This window comes from Corvus cornix, chromosome 2, assembly GCF_000738735.6.
Source record: "Corvus cornix cornix isolate S_Up_H32 chromosome 2, ASM73873v5, whole genome shotgun sequence".
In the NCBI taxonomy this organism is placed as follows: Eukaryota; Metazoa; Chordata; class Aves; order Passeriformes; family Corvidae; genus Corvus; species Corvus cornix.
Window position 1 is genome coordinate 153,758,467 of NC_046333.1, and position 16,052 is coordinate 153,774,518.

Sequence of the window (16,052 nt, forward strand, 5' to 3'; positions counted from 1 at the left end):
ACCGTGACCTTTCCAAACTCTTCCAGAGTGACCTCCCCAGGACATCAACACCTCCCTTGGCATTCCTGGGTGCAATGCAATGCCTGATGGACATCCATTGGCACGGAAGAGGAGCCCAGTCATCACAAGGCACCTGCAAACCACAGCACATGAGTGCCAATAAATGACCTCACTGATGACATTGTACCTTTTTTGGGTGCTGGTTGTTGATTCAGCCCTTCCTGACATACACTGAACAATCAAATCCCTGTCAATTACCAGCTCCCAATTAAAAGCTGCTGCCAAGGTCAGATGGACACAAACAGAAGAGCAGGACATGGAATTGCAGAATTCACGAAGGAGAACACTCCCCACCTCATGATTCACGATCCTGGGCCAAGAAAGAGCTGCTGCCTGCAAAATGCCCCAAGGCAATGAACAAGGCTATCCCGCCCATCCACAACCAGCATAAAAGCCGGCCCAGTGCCTCTCTCCCTCAGACGCCTCTCCTCAAGCCTTCTGCTCCTGTGCTGAAGAGAAGGTGAGTCTCAAGCCCCTGACCCTCCTCCTCCTGCACCCTGGCCCTTCTCTTCCAGCATGCTCAGCCCCAGCCTCAACAGCCCTTACGCCTCCCCACCGCCCCACAACAGCCTCCACACTACCTCACCCTCCTGCATCACTGCCCCTCACACCCCCACAACCCTGCCCTGCCTCACTCCTCTCTCTCTTCCAGGGGACCCTCCACACCACCACCCATGGCCTGCTACAACCGCTGCCAGCCCTGCGGACCCACCCGCTGGCCAACAGCTGCAACGAGCCCTGTGCCCTGCAATGCCAGGACTCCCACGTTGTCATCAACCCTTCCCCTGTGCTGGTCACCCTGCCAGGACCCATCATGACCTCCTTCCCCCAGAACACCGCCGTCGGATCCACCTCCTCGGCTGCTGTTGGCAGTGAACTCAGTGCCCAGGGACAGCCCATCTCTGGTGGCTTTGGCTTCGGCCTTGGCTATGGCTATGGGCTGGGAGGCCTGGGCTGCTATGGCAGAAGGGGCGGCTACATCTGCTAAGGGCCCTCGGCACCACCCTTAACACCAACCACCCACTGTGGGGCTGGAAGGCATTGATGATCTGGCAAAACCTCTTGTAACCAAAGGACCTCGGCTGATGGTCACTCTACTTGAACCTCAGCCTGGCTCCCTTCCATTTGCTGCCCATGTCCTTTCCGTGATCTACCTCAATAAAGTTTTCCTGCATCATATCTTAAGCTGACTCCTTCTTCTTCCCCAAAGACTCTTCTAATCTCACTCAGCACTAAGCCAGGATTGTAGAGTCCACTGGGGTGGGTGAGAAGGTGCACCAATACCTCTTTTAGGAAATGTTTCCCCATTCTACTACCAACTGGCACAATTTGCTCTTCCAGTGCATCATCACACAAACCCTTCAGCTCCTGAATCACAGGCCTGGATACACTAATGCAGGTCTATCCCTGCCTCTGATACAAGCCCGTCTGGGTGGCGTGTTTACTTTTCTGGACACCAACAGCTCCATGTACCTGTGTGGAGAACAGGGATGAGTGGTGACCCACAGACTCATCCTGGAACCAGTATAACTTCCTGACTCTCATCATCTTCCAGGCCCATCTACAGATCCGCTCAAGCAGGTTCCATGTCTTCCTTGTCTTTGGGGGCTCAGAGTTCAACACAGAACTCTGGTCTTAGTATAAGAGAGGAGATGGTGAGATTCCCCCTCTCTCTTGTCCTGCCCACGCTGTGGGGATGAACCCAGGACATGGAGGGTTTCTGTTTGGCGAGCGCACATGGCTGGGACACATCCAATTCATCATCTACCAACAGTCCAAGTGCTCCTCCTTGGGGCTGCTCTCAATGCCCTCACATCACCCTGCCTGCATCCTGCATATTTGTGATTTCTCCAATCCAATTGCAGGAGATCCTGCCCCTCTGCTACTCACTGGTTATACTGGTGAACTCTGTTCATCTCTGAGTTACTGGAAATAAGGAGGAGAAGACTCTGCTGGAGAAGATCAAGAGTACAGCCTTGAGGATGATGCGGGGCTGAACGTTTGGGATAGCCTTGGCCCATCACACTGGGACGTTTTCCAGGCAGAAGCTGTTGCCTTGCACAGCCTGGTGAGTCGTGAGGTTGGGAGGGGAGTGTTTTGCTTCCCACAGCTCTGAAATTCCATGTCATGCTCTAGAGGCAGTGTCCATCTGACCTTGGCAACAGATTGGTGAGTTGGTATTGGTTCCAGCATGGGTGGATGAGGGAAGAGGGACCAGTATCATGTAGCTGGACTTGTGCAAACCTTTTGTTCCTGTTGCAGACAACATCCTTGTCTGTAACCTGGAGAGATGTGGACTTGATGGTTGGACTTGTTGGTGGATAAGAAATGGGCAGGATGGTCTCACTCAAAGAGTTGTGGTCAATGTCTCCATGCCCCTGTGTGAAGAACAGGGATGAGTGGTGACCCACAGACTCATACTGGAACCATTATAACTTCCCATCTTTTCCAGGGACATGGAGAGTGGGTTTGAGTGCCCCCTTGGCAAGCTTGGGGTGACACCAAGGTGAGTGGTGAGGTTGATGGTCTGAGGCTAGGAATGGCATCCAGAGGGTTCTGGATGGGCTGGGTAGAGGGGCTGGTGTGAAGCTCATGAAGGTCAACAGGACAAAGTGCAAGATCCTGCATCTGGATCAGAGCAATCTCAGTAATGGATATTGGCTTGGTGATGAGTTGATTGAGAGTATGCCCGCAGAGAAGGACTTGGGATGTTGTTGGATGAAGAACTGGATGTGACCCAGCCATGTGAATGTGCTGAAGAAAAACCCCCCATGTCCTGGGCTTATCCCCACAGCAAGGGCAAGAGGTGAGGGGGTGATTCTGACCCTCTACTCTGCTCTGGTGAGACTGGAGTTGTGCTTTCAATTCTGGGACCTGAAAATAAGGATGCTATGGACCTACTTGAGCTGATGTGGAGATCGTCATGGAAGAGGATGTGGGGCTGGAGTAAATGGTGTCCAGCCAGTGTGAACACACCGCCCAGGAGGGGCTTGTATCAGCAGTAGGGATGGACCTGCATTAGTGTAGCCAGACCTGGTATCAAGAAAGTGAAGAGTTTATGGGATAAACTGGAAGAGTAAAGTGTGCCAGTGTGTGCCCATGAGGGAAGAGGAGACATCTCAGGCTGTGAGACAAGAGAATTTTATTGAGGCGAAAGAACAGTTAAGGGTCATGAGCATCCACTAGAAAGGAGCTGGTCTGAGGTGCAGGTAGGGCAACCATCAGCCAAGGTCCTTTGCTTGCAGTAGGTTTGGCCAGAGCATAAATGGCTTCTTGCCCCACACTGGGAGCAGCCCAGCAGAGGTGCCCAATGGTCTCTGGCTTGGGAGAAGGGGTTTGCAGCAGAGGGGACTGGACAGAGCCAAAGGGGCGATGCAGAGCAGGGAGTGGGAGAAGAGGAGGAGGCAGATGGGCCATGCTTGCAGGCAGCCCAGGCTGGCTCCTTGGCTGCTGCCTTGCTTGGTGTCTTGAGGGCAGGAGCTGGAAGCTCTGAGCTAGTTTGAAAGGCTTGGCTCAGAGAAGCGTCCTCAATGCCTGAGATGTGTTCCAGGGAGTGGGTGGTTGGTGTCAGGGGTAGTGCCGAGGGCCCTTAGCAGATGTAGCCACCCCTTCTGCCATAGCAGCCCAGGCCTCCCAGCCCATAGCCAAATCCACGGCCATAGCCAAGGCCATAGCCAAAGCCACCAAATCCACCAGAGATGGGCTGTCCCTGCACACTGAGTTCAGTGCCCACGGCAGCTGAGGAGGTGGATCCGACAGCGGTGTTCTGGGGGAAGGAGGTCATGATGGGTCCTGGCAGGGTGACCATCACAGTGGAAGGGTTGGTGGCGATGCTGGAGTCCTGGCATTGCAGGGCACAGGGCTCGTTGCAGCTGTTGGCCAGCGGGGTGGGTCCGCAGGGCTGGCAGCGGTTGTAGCAGGCCATGGATGTGGTGTGGAGGGTCCCTGGAAGAGAGAGGGGAGTGAGGCAGGGCAGGGCAGGGTGTGGGGTGCAAGGGGCTGTGATGCAGGAGGGCTATGGGGAATGTGGAGGCTGTTGTGGGGCTTTGGGGAGGTGTGAGGGCTGCTGTGGCTGGGGCCAAGCGAGCTGGAAGGGAGGGGCCAGGGGCGCAGGAGCAGGAGGGTCAGGGGCTTGAGACTCACCTGGTTTTTGGCACCAGAGGAGAAGGTGTCAGAAGTGTGTGAGGGAGAGAGATGTTGGGCCGGCTTTTATGCTGGTTGTGGAGGGGCGGGACAGCCTTGTCCCATGGCCTTGGGGTATTTTTTAGGCAGCAGCTCTTGCCTTGACCAGCCTGGTGAGTCATTAGGTGGAGAGTGTTTTCCTTCCTGATATTCTGCAATTTCATGACCTCCCCTTGAGGCCGTAGCCATCTGAACTCAGCAGCAACTTTGAATTGGTAGAAATACAGGCCAATGTTATTGTTTTATGTAAGGAATGTAGAAGATGCAAACAAAGCCTACAAGAATTTTGGTGTTTTCTCATGTCTTCAGTTGACTCCCAGCCATTAATACTGGCCACACCTTTTTCTATGCAGCTCAGGTTACGGTTGTTTTTCTGGGCTGAAATTTCACATTGCTGTGTCATGTCCAGCTTTTGGTCCACCAGTACCCCCAAATCCTTCTCTGTGAAACTGCTCTCAAGGAGTTCCTCTTCCAAGCTCTTCTCATGTCTGGGACTGCCCCAATGTAGGTGCAGAACCATAAACTTGGAATTGTTGAACCTCAAGAGGTTCTTATGTTCTCAACGTTCCCAGTGTTTCTCCTGATGGGATCCCTCCATGTTCTTGTGTTAACTGCACCTCTCAGCTTCCTGGCACCTGCAAACAGGCTGAGGGGTGTCTCAATCTGACTGCTCAAAGCCTTGATAAAGGTGTTGAAGAGCACCGGTCCAAGGCAGAGCCCTGAAGGACGCATCACTGGCCTCCAGCTGTACAGAGAGCAAGTGACAAGCACTCTCTGGCCATTCCTCATTCATTCATTAGTCCACCCATCAAACCCACATGTCTGCGCTTTAGAGATAAGGATGTCCTGTGGGACTGTGTTAAAGCCCTGACAGAAGTCCAGGCACATGACAGCAGTTGCCATTCCCTTTGCAACCAAAGCGTTCTACCAGGGAAGGTCCTTGTAGTCCTGCTGGGGTATAAGTGGATCACGAGGTGGACATGTACTCTTTGGAATTAAAAGCTCCAGCAGTTACCAGGACAGGATTAGGAAAAGAAATACAGGCAGGTTGAGGGAGTTGACCCTTCTGTTGCCCACCACTGGTGGGGTTCCACAGCAGAACAAGGATGTTCACATGGTTGACCAAGAGCAGTGTGGGGAGACTATGACACTGATGGGATGGGAGTATCCTCAAGATGAGGAGAAGCTGAGACAGCTGGGATTTCTTTGAGGCATGATGCAAGAATGCAAATGGGACATGTCCATATGACATGGCGAGACCTCACTGACGACTCCTCAGTTGTCCTTAGCTTTGGTTATGTGTCTTGATAGATGTCATCAAAAAAAACCACATTCGTCTCTAATTTTCAGAATTATAAGCTGCTGCCAAGGTCAGATGGACACAGCCTCAGGATCAGGACATGACAGTGCAGAATTCCATGAAGGAAAACACTCACCAGCTCATGACTTGCAAGGCTGGGCGAGTCAAGAGTTGCTGTGTGCAAAGTGCCCCAAGGCCATGGGACAAGGCTGTCCTGCCCCTCCACAACCAGCATAAAAGCCAGTGCCTCTCTCCCTCACACACTTCTCCTCACACACTTCTCCTCCTCTGCTGAAGACAAGGTGAGCCTCAAGCCCCTGACTCTCCTATGCCTGCACCCCTGGCCCTTCTCTTCCAGCATGCTCAGCCCCAGCCTCAGCAGCCCTCACACCTCCCCACAGCCCCACAACAGCCTCCACACTGCCTCAACCTCCTGCATCACCGCCCCTCACACCCCCACACCCCTGACCTGCCTCACTCCCCTCTCTCTTCCAGGGACCATCCACACCACACCCATGGCCTGCTACAACCGCTGCCAACCCTGCGGACCCACCCCGCTGGCCAACAGCTGCAACGAGCCCTGTGCCCTGCAATGCCAGGACTCCCGTGTTGTCATCCAGCCTTCCACAGTGCTGGTCACCCTGCCAGGACCCATCATGACCTCCTTCCCCCAGAACACCGCCGTCGGATCCACCTCCTCGGCCGCTGTTGGCAGTGAGCTCAGTGTGCAGGGACAGCCCATCTCTGGTGGATTTGGTGGCTTTGGCTATGGCCTTGGCTATGGCCGTGGATTTGGCTATGGGCTGGGAGGCCTGGGCTGCTATGGCAGAAGGGGTGGCTACATCTGCTAAGGACCCTCGGCAGCACCCCTGACACCAACCACCCACTCCCTGGAACTTCCTCCCAATCTCAGGCATTGAGGATGTGTGCCTGAGCCAAGGCTCTCAAAAGGCTCAGAGCTTCTAGTTCCTGCTCTCAGGCTACCAAGTGAGGCAGCAGCCAAGCATCCAGCCCAGGCTGCCTGCAAACATGACCATCCTCCTCTTCTCCCACTGGCTGCTCTGCATCCCTCCTTTGGCTCTGTCCAGTCCCCTCTGCTGCAAACCCCTTCTCCCAAGCCAGAGACCACCAGGCACCTCTGCTGGGGCAGGAAGGCCGTGATGCTCTGGCAAAACCTGCTGCAAGCAAAGGACCTCAAGTGATGGTTGCCCTACCTGCACCTCAGACCAGCTCCCTTCCATTTGCTGCTCATGACCTTTCTGTCTTCTACATCAATAAAGTTTTTGTGCATCACAACCTCAGATGACTCCTTCTTCTTTCGTCTCCCAAGACTCTTTGAGACTAAGCCAGTGTTGTTGAGGCCATTTGGATTGTTGAAAATGTACTCCAAGACCTCTTTAGTAATTTTTCCCCAATTCCACTACCCACTGGTACACTTTGTTCTTCCACTGCATCATCACAGCAACTTTCAAGTTGCTTAAACACAGGCCTGGATACACTCATGCAGGTCTATCCCTGCCTCCAACACAAGGACCTCCTAGGTGGTGTGTTCACTTTTGCTGGGCACCAGTTGCTCCAGCCCCTCATTATCTCCTAAAGCCATTTACAGATCTGCTCGAGCAGGTCCACGTCTTCTTTTTTTGTGTGTCCTCAGAGTGGAACACGCAAATCCAGTCTCATCACAGTGGAGCAGAGGTGCAGAACGGGCTGCCCAGGCTGTGTGGTGACCCCAGCACAGTGGGATTTTTACTCAATGCATTCACATGGACAAGGAATGTTCAATTCTTCATCCACCAGCAGCCCAAGTCCTTCTCCTTGGGGATGCTCTTAATCAACTCATCACCCATCCAGTGTTTGTTACTGAGATTGATCCAATCCAGGTGCAGGACTTTCCTGTAGGCACTGTTGACCTTGACAAGCTTTCCACCAGCCTGTCCAGAACCCTCTGGATGCCATCCCTTCTCCCCAGATAATCAACTACACCACTCAGCTTGGTGTAATCCACATTCTTGCTGAGGGGAGACACAATTGCACTGTCCTTGTCTCTGACAAAGATGGGAAATTATAATGATCCCAACACGAGTCTCTGAGGGTCACCACTCATTCCTGTTCTCCACACAGCCATGCAGACATTAACCACAACTCTTTGAGTGAGACCATCCCACCCATTCCTTATCCACTAGGAGGTCCAACCATCAAGTCCACATCTCTCCAGGTTACAGAAAAGGATGTTGTCTGACTCAGGAACAAATACTGTGCACAAGTCCAGGTATATGATATTGGTCCCTCTTCCCTCATCCACCATTTCTGGAAACAATACCAATTCATCAAAGGTGCTGTCAGGGTCAGATGGAAACGGCCTCAAGAGCAAGACATTACATTGCAGAGCTGTGGGAAGCAAAACACCCCCACCTTATGATTTGCCAGGCTGTGCCAGGCTAAAGCTGCTGCCTGAAAAAATGCCCAAGAATCACTGGCCAAGGCTGTCCCAAGCCTCCAGCCATGGATCATCCTCAAGGCTATGCTCTGGATCTTCTAAACCATCTTGGCTTCCTTATTCCCAGTAACCCAGAGATAACAGAGTTCTCCAATATCACCAGAGCAGAGCACAGGGGCAGAATCTGCTGCAACTGGACTGGAGCAATCCCAAACATGCAGGATACAGGCTGGGAGATGAGGGCATTGAGAGAAGCCCCAAAGGAGGAGGACTTGGGGTGCTGGTGGATGAAAAATTGGATGTGTCCCAGCCATGAAAACTTGCCAACAAGAAATACCCCGTGTCCTGGGCTCATCCCCATAGTGAGGGCTGCAGGTGAGGAAGAGATTCATAGCCTCCACTCGTCTCTGGTAAGACTGAAATTCTGTGTTGAACTGTAGGACCCCTATGAAAAGGAAGACATGGATCTGCTCGAGCAGATCTCTTAGTGGGCTGAGGATATGATGAGGGGCTGGAGCAACTGGAATTCAGCCAAAGTGAACATACCACTCAGAGGTGGTTGTATCAGAGGCAGGGATAGACCTGCATTAGTGTATCCAGGTCTGGGTTCTAAAAACAGAAGGGTTTGTGGGATGCACTGGAAGACCAAAGTGTGCCAGTGGGTAGTAGAACTGGAGATTCTAAAGACAGGTCTTGGTGTACTTTTTAACCCCAATGGCTGCTATAATTCTGGCTTAGTGCTGAGACTGGAAAAGTCTTGGGAGAAAAAAGAAGAAGGAGTCATCTGAGGTTGTGATGCAGGGAAAACTTTATTGATGTAGAAGAATGAAAGGTCACGAGCAGCCAGTGGAAGGGAGCTGGGCTGAGGTGCAAGTAGAGTGACCATCAGCTGAGGTCCTTTGCTTGCAGGAAGTTTTTCCAGAGCATCACAGCCTTCCTGCCCCACACTGGGAGGAGCCCAGTGGAGGTGCCCAATGGTCTCTGCTGTGGGAGAAGGGGTTTACAGCAGAGGGGACTGGACACAGCTAAAGGGCGATGCAGAGCAAGGAATGGAGATGAGGAGGCGGATGGGCCATGATTGCAGGCAGCCCAGGCTGGCCCCTTGGCTCCTGCCATGCTTGGTGTCCTGAGGGCAGGAGCTGGAAGCTCTGAGCCTTTTTGAGAGGCTTGGCAGGAGAGGCATCCTCAATGCCTGAGATGTGTTCCAGGGAGTGGGTGGTTGGTGTCAGGGGTGGTGCTGAGAGCCCTTAGCAGGGATAGCCACCCCTTCTGCCATAGCAGCCCAGGCCTCCCAGCCCATAGCCAAATCCACGGCCATAGCCAAGGCCATAGCCAAAGCCACCAAATCCACCAGAGATGGGCTGTCCCTGCACACTGAGTTCAGTGCCCACGGCAGCCGAGGAGGTGGATCCGACGGCGGTGTTCTGGGGGAAGGAGGTCATGATGGGTCCTGGCAGGGTGACCAGCACAGGGGAAGGGTTGATGACAACGTGGGAGTCCTGGCATTGCAGGGCACAGGGCTCGTTGCAGCTGTTGGCCAGCGGGGTGGGTCCGCAGGGCTGGCAGCGGTTGTAGCAGGCCATGGGTGTGGTGTGGATGGTCCCTGGAAGAGAGAGAGGAGTGAGGCAGGGTAGGGGTGGAGGGGTGTGAGGGACAGTGATGCAGGAGGGTGAGGGAGTGTGGAGGCTGTTGTGGGGCTGTGGGGAGGTGTGAGGGCTTCTGAGGCTGGGGCCGAGTGTCCTGGCAGAGAGGGGCCAAGGGGTGCAGGAGGAGGAGGGTCGGCGGCTTGTGACTCACCTGGTTGTCAGCAGAGTAGGAGGAGAAGGCTTGAGGAGAAGTGTGTGCAGGAGAGAGGCATTGGGGTGGTTTTTATGCTGGTCATGGAGGGGTGGGACAACCTTGGCTTCTGACCTCAGGGCATTTTGCAGGCAGCAGCTCTTGCCTGGCCCAGACTGGAGAGTCATGATATGGAGAGTGTTTTCCTTCCTGATTTTCTACAGTTCCAATATCCTGCTCTTGAAGCTTTTTCCAACTGACCTTGGCAGCAACTTTATTGCATCTGTATTTGGGAGGATTTGATTGTTCAGTGTGTGTCAGGTCAGGATGAATAAACAACCAGAGCACAGCAGAGTTGTGATGTCATCAGTGAGGTAATTTTGTGGCACTGGTGTGCTTTGGTTTGTGGGTGCCTTTTGAAGACTGGGCTCCTCTTCTATGCCACTGGATGTACATCAGTGATTGTGTTGCACCCAGGAATGCTGAGGGATCTGCTGATGTCCTGGGGAGGTCACTCTTCAATCTCTTGGAAAGGTCGTGGTGCCTGGGAGCATTTCCTGATAGATTAAAGAGAGCTCATGCCCTTGTTTCTTGTGTAGTATCAAGAGAGAGGACCTGGAAAAGTAGAGCCTGGTTAGGTTGAACTTGTTCCAATGCTATGGTCTATTTGGATTTCTCAATTTTCCATGAAAAGGTACTCTGTCATTTCAAGTGTATTTCTTCACCTCTTTAAGAAATTAAATGAACAAGCAACCAATGATGCTCAATCATATTTTGCCTGGGCTGGTCAGTGATGCGAATTTGTTTATTCCGCATTCAAGCCAGGTGATTTCGTTACTTATATCCTGTCAGTCATAATACTTTGTTCCTATTAGGAAAAAACAGTAATTACTACTAGATGGTCACTGTGATCGTATTTCCTCCTCTGTCATTGTGCTGGTGTGTCTTTGTGGAATTCTGTGATTCCATGTCATTCTCTAGAGGCTGTGTCCATCTGACCTTCATGGCAGTTTTTAATTGGGAGGGGTAGAGGCCAATGGATTGGTATCATTGTTTTGTGTCAAGCATGTAGAAGATGACTACAAAGCCTACAAGAATTGGGGTGTTATGAATGAGGTCATGCCATGGAACATTCACAACATCTCCTTTGTCCGCTCTTGCCTCCTGGCTAAAACAGACCTTGCCGGTCTCTCATTTCTAATCACAGCAAGGATTCTTTGGTCAGTCTCTTGCTGTCCCTGCACTGTTCTTGCTTCACTAAGTCCATGTCTTTCTTCCACTGTAGAGCCCAACACATCACCCCAAATAAGAGATCCTTATCTCTGAGGAGACAGGAAGTGTCAGTCTGCTGGAAACCCTTTTCCAGAAGTTCTTTTGTTGCAAGGTTGCATGGCCATTTTTTGATCCACTTGATCTCTGCCATGACAATAATGATATTATCATGTCTCCAATTGACCCACAGCCATTAATACTGGCCACAACTCTTTCTACGCAGCCCAGGATATGGTTGCTTTTCTGGGCTGAAAATTCACATTGCTGTGTCATGTCCAGCTTTTGGTCCACCAGTACCCCCAAATCTTTCTCTGTGAAACTGCTCTCAAGGAGTTCCTCTCCCAAGCTCTTCTCGTGTCTGGGACTGCCCCAATGAAGGTGCACAACCTTGAACTTGGAATTGTTGAACCTCAAGAGGTTCTTATTCTCATCATTCCCAGTGTTGCTCCTGATGGGATCCCTCCATGTTCTTGTGTTAACTGCACCTCTCAGCTTCCTGGCACCTGCAAACAGGCTGAGGGGTGTCTCAATCTGACTGCTCAAAGCCTTGATAAAGGTGTTGAAGAGCACCGGTCCAAGGCAGAGCCCTGAAGGACGCATCACTGGCCTCCAGCTGTACAGAGAGCAAGTGACAAGCACTCTCTGGCTGTTCCTCATTCATTCATTAGTCCACCCATCAAACCCACATGTCTGCGCTTTAGAGATAAGGATGTCCTGTGGGACTGTGTTAAAGCCCTGACAGAAGTCCAGGCACATGACAGCAGTTGCCATTCCCTTGGTAACCAAAGCATTCGAACAGGGAAGTACCTTCTGTTCCTGCTGGAGCATAAATGGATCATGCGATGGCTCTGTATCCTTTATGGTAAAAAGCTCCAGCAGTTACCAGGACAGGATTAGGAAAAGAAATACAAGCAGGTTGAGGGAGTTGAACATCCTGTTCCCCAGCAGGGGTGGGTGTTGGGGAGGATGAAAGTTTGGTAAGGTATGTAGGCTTGGCAGAAAGGTCTGTGAATGTAGAAGCTGGGGATGAGGTAGAAATGGAAGCAAGTTTTGGTATAGAATAAAAGATGTTTTGCTGAAACAGTGATCGATGAGTAACTGAGAAGGCAAAGGATGGAGATGAGTTGGAAGGAGATTTTTAGGAGCAGGACAAAGGTATGTGATTACAAACAAAGACATGTTTTTCACCAAGTAAATAAATCTCGAGGAGAGCATAAGTAAATAGAAAACATGTCTTTACCAAAAAGAAAGATATGGCAGGCAAACAAGAAATGTTGATGTAGCAAGAAGAAGAAAGGTCTAAGAATTTTCCACTGTAAGCTTAAATTGTAACTTCCTTACTCTTGTGATTGGATAATAATGACTATAATATGGTGATGGTAGTAGCTATTATAGGCTATAGGCAAATGTAAAGGTATTGTGTATGGTGCTTATTGGTTGTTACGTGTTAAGATACTCTGCAAAGAAAAGTATATAATGCTTTGTAACTTGAACAGAAAGTGGCTTCAGGTATGCCTACAGCTGGAGCTGGCAGCTGTAGGGCTGGCTCTGGATACCCATTCCCAGAAATGCTGTAACTTCGCCTATGCAATAAACAGCTTTCAAGAGAGCCGCCTGAAGTCCAGACATCCTTCGTGAAACTTTCTCCTATAGGTGGGGCCCAACACTGGAAAAAGAACATGAATATAGTTGACCAAGAGCAGTGTGGGGAGACCATGACACCGATGGACTGGAGTATCCTTAAAATGAGGAGAAGCTGAGAGAGCTGGGGGTTCTTTGAGGCAGGATGAAAGAATGCAAATGGGACGTTGTCAATATGCCATGGCATGACCTCACCAACAACACCCCAATCCCTGTAAGCTTTGCTTGAATCTTCTATATATCCTGGCACACACCATCAACAACACCACTTTGGTCTCTAATTCTCACAACTAAAACCTACCACCAAGGTCAGATGGAGACGGCCTCAGGAGCAGGACATGAAATTGCACAGTTCCACAAAGGAACAACCAAACCGTGACAAAGAAGGAAAGAAGAGCTTGCTGGCTCTCTGTTAGTAATTATTTGGTTTTGCTCACAGGAACAAAACATTAAGACTTATGATTATATGTTATGACACCTTGTGGCTTGAACGCGGAATAAGTGAATTGACGACACAGATCAGTTTGGGAAAAAAGGGATCAAGAGTGATTTATTGCTATTTATTGGATTTCTGAATGAGGTCAAGGAATACACTTTAACTGACAGAATACACTGTCGAGTAAATTTCAGAAATCCAAAAGGACGATAACAAGCGAACGACCAGCCTCGCGTTTTCCAGATTCTCCCTCCTGCCCACATTCAAGACACAAGGGCATGAAGTGTCTTTCATAAATCAGGAACTGCTCACAGGCAATAGGAACTTTACAAGTTATTACATAGTGACCTCCCAAGGAAATCAGCAGCTCCCTCAACATTCTTGCGAACAACACAATGACTGACAGACATCCAGTGGCACAGAAGAGGGGCCCAGTCTTCACAAGGCACCCACAAACCAAAGCACACCAGGGCCACAAAATTACCTCACTGATGACATTGCAGTTCTCCTGGGCTCTGATTGTTTATTCAGCCCTCTCTGACACACATTGAACAATCAAAACCTCCCAAATATCAACACCTAAAAGCTGCCGCCAAGGTCAGATGGACATGAACAGAACAGCAGGACAGTAGAGAGCAGAATTCTGAGAAGGAAAATATTCCCCACCTCCTGACTCACCAGTCTGGGCCAGGAAAGAGCTGCTGCCTCCAAAAGGCCCCAAGGCATTGGGACAAGGCTGTCCCGCCCCTCCACGACCAGCATAAAAGCCGGCCCAGTGCCTCTCTCCCTCACACACTTCTCCTGACACCTTCTCCTCCTTCTCCTGCTGACAACCAGGCGAGTCTCAAGCCCCTACCCCTCCTGCTCCTGCACCCCTGGCCCCGCTCTGACAGGACACACAGCCCCAGCCTCAGCAGCCCTCACGCCTCCCCACAGCCCCACAACAGACTCCAAACTCCCTCAACCTCCTGCATCACCACCCCTCCCACCCCCACACCCCTGACCTGCCTCACTCCCCTCTCTCTTCCAGGGACCCTCCACACCACAGCCATGGCCTGCTACAACCGCTGCCAGCCCTGCGGACCCACCCCGCTGGCCAACAGCTGCAACGAGCCCTGTGCCCTGCAATGCCAGGACTCCCACGTTGTCATCAACCCTTCCCCTGTGCTGGTCACCCTGCCAGGACCCATCATGACCTCCTTCCCCCAGAACACCGCCGTCGGATCCACCTCCTCGGCTGCTGTTGGCACTGAGCTCAGTGTGCAGGGACAGCCCATCTCTGGTGGATTTGGTGGCTTTGGCTATGGCCTTGGCTATGGCCGTGGATTTGGCTATGGGCTGGGAGGCCTGGGCTGCTATGGCAGAAGGGGTGGCTACATCTGCTAAGGGCCCTCAGCACCACGTTTAACACCACCAGTTTGGGGCTCTGGCAACAGTTCCTGCAAGCAAAGCACCTCAAGCTCATAGTCTCCCTGCTTGCACGTCACTCTGGATTCCTTCTTTCTCCTGTCCTTTTTTTTTTGCCTCAATAAAGTTTTCCTGCATCAAAGCCTGAGATGCCTCATTGTCTTTTTGAATTCCAATGAGTTCACATCCACACCCAGCACAATGCCAGACAGGCCATTGGTGTGGATGGAAAAGAACCACAACACCTCTCTTAGCAAAGATATCAACACCAGTAACAACCAAGACAGGCACGGGAAGCAGGGGAGCAGGGGACACCTTCCAGAACATGACACAAACCTAGGACCCACTACGCTTTGACGCATCCATGCTCTCCTGTGCATGGCTCTGGCAAAGTCTCTCTCTGGCAGCACACACTTGACAAAATCTCTTCCCGGCGGGACTCTTGAACCCGCCCAGCAAACAGGAGGAACACCATCATCCACTTGAGCACGAGCTCCGGAGTTCAAGTGCTTCATTCTCCTCTGCTCAAGCAAAGTATGCAAGGGCAGCATTTCCAAAACCATGGCCAGCTCAGTTTTGGATCTCCCACGACAGAAACTCCATCCGCTTTTCCACACTGTGACCACTCTCACACTCAAAGATTCTTTGGCCTTCTTTGCCCATGGAATTCCATCTGTTTTCACTTGTGCTCTTCCCCCTTGTGTGTGCACTGCTGAGAACAGCCGGGCTCCCTCAACTTCAATCCCTGCCATCAGGGATTTGCACACACTGATGACACCCTCCTGTCCATCCTTGTCCCCTGCGAGTCTCAGCTCTCTCAATCCTCTAGGAATGATTCTCCAGCCATTTCAGTATCTTGGTAGCCCTGATCTAGACTTGCTTCACTAAGCCCTTGTGCTTCTTTCCCTGGGCAGCCCAGAACTGCCCACACCACCTCACACGGGACCCCACCAGTGCGCTAAAGAGAGGAAAGGCCACTTCTCCCAACTTCATGACAAGAACTGTCTGAAACCTATCTCGGGCAGTGGTGATGCCTTTTCAAGGAAGGAAAGGATTGAGACCTTGTGGTCCCTTTGCTCTCCACCAGCACCACAGGGTCCTGCTCAGCAAAGCATCTTTCCAGCCTCAGCCCCCTGCATGACCTGGGGCCCAGTGCCATTCCTGACCAGATGAAGAACTTCACATTTCCCTTGCTTGAACTTCAGGAGATTCCTTTAACCCTCAGTCTCCACGTCCCTCTCACTTGTGGCACAACCATCCATTGCCTCAGCCGCTCCATCATCTGCCAACTTGCTGATGGGACAACAGTCCCACTGCCCATGTCATTGGTGAGGATCTTGAACAGGATTGGCCCCATGGATACAACTCTTGACCTACTTCCCTTGAGACTTGCCTCTATTGGCACTTTGGGCCACTGATCTGCAGCCTCTGGGCACAGCCCCGTAGCCACTCGCAGCCCACTCACTGCACTCTCAGGAAACCCAGACTTGCTCGGCTGCTCTGGGAGTGGAGAATGGCAAGGAGCCTCAAAGGCTTCACAA

General features: G+C 51.7%; 4 protein-coding genes and 1 pseudogene across 4 annotated transcripts in view; 3 read left to right on the plus strand and 2 right to left on the minus strand.

Moving 5' to 3' along the window:
* Window positions 1–4,222, minus strand: part of LOC120409797 (feather beta keratin-like) — a 16,132-nt gene extending 11,910 nt beyond the window's left edge. Inside the window, exons 1-2 of the mRNA XM_039550094.1 lie at window positions 4,204–4,222; window positions 3,625–4,005 (exon numbers count right to left, since the gene is read on the minus strand). Coding sequence (XP_039406028.1) covers window positions 3,650–3,985 — 336 coding nt within the window. The 5' untranslated portion in view covers window positions 3,986–4,005; window positions 4,204–4,222 and the 3' untranslated portion in view covers window positions 3,625–3,649. The remainder of the gene's footprint in view (window positions 1–3,624; window positions 4,006–4,203) is intronic.
* Window positions 735–1,245, plus strand: LOC120409801 (annotated as a pseudogene).
* A 1,593-nt stretch (window positions 4,223–5,815) lies between the features above and the next one.
* LOC120409723 (feather beta keratin-like) lies at window positions 5,816–6,838 on the plus strand. The gene is made up of 2 exons (XM_039549473.1): window positions 5,816–5,844; window positions 6,038–6,838. Exon 2 carries the CDS (start codon window positions 6,058–6,060, stop codon window positions 6,391–6,393), a length of 336 nt encoding a protein of 111 aa, XP_039405407.1. The 5' UTR covers window positions 5,816–5,844; window positions 6,038–6,057; the 3' UTR covers window positions 6,394–6,838.
* Window positions 6,839–9,211: 2,373 nt separating this feature from the next.
* Window positions 9,212–9,795, minus strand: LOC120409716 (feather beta keratin-like). The gene is made up of 2 exons (XM_039549413.1): window positions 9,777–9,795; window positions 9,212–9,582 (listed from the first exon to the last, which is right to left on the minus strand). Exon 2 carries the CDS (start codon window positions 9,560–9,562, stop codon window positions 9,227–9,229), a length of 336 nt encoding a protein of 111 aa, XP_039405347.1. The 5' UTR covers window positions 9,563–9,582; window positions 9,777–9,795; the 3' UTR covers window positions 9,212–9,226.
* Window positions 9,796–14,127: 4,332 nt separating this feature from the next.
* Window positions 14,128–14,587, plus strand: LOC120409782 (feather beta keratin-like). Its single transcript, XM_039550068.1, has one exon. It carries the CDS (start codon window positions 14,155–14,157, stop codon window positions 14,488–14,490), a length of 336 nt encoding a protein of 111 aa, XP_039406002.1. The 5' UTR covers window positions 14,128–14,154; the 3' UTR covers window positions 14,491–14,587.
* Window positions 14,588–16,052: the final 1,465 nt, after the last annotated feature.

Bases quoted from the DNA above. Each gene is read 5' to 3' on its own strand.
- LOC120409723 (XM_039549473.1), top strand. From the start codon at position 6,058: ATGGCCTGCTACAACCGCTGCCAACCCTGCGGACCCACCCCGCTGGCC.
- LOC120409716 (XM_039549413.1), bottom strand. From the start codon at position 9,562: ATGGCCTGCTACAACCGCTGCCAGCCCTGCGGACCCACCCCGCTGGCC.
- LOC120409782 (XM_039550068.1), top strand. From the start codon at position 14,155: ATGGCCTGCTACAACCGCTGCCAGCCCTGCGGACCCACCCCGCTGGCC.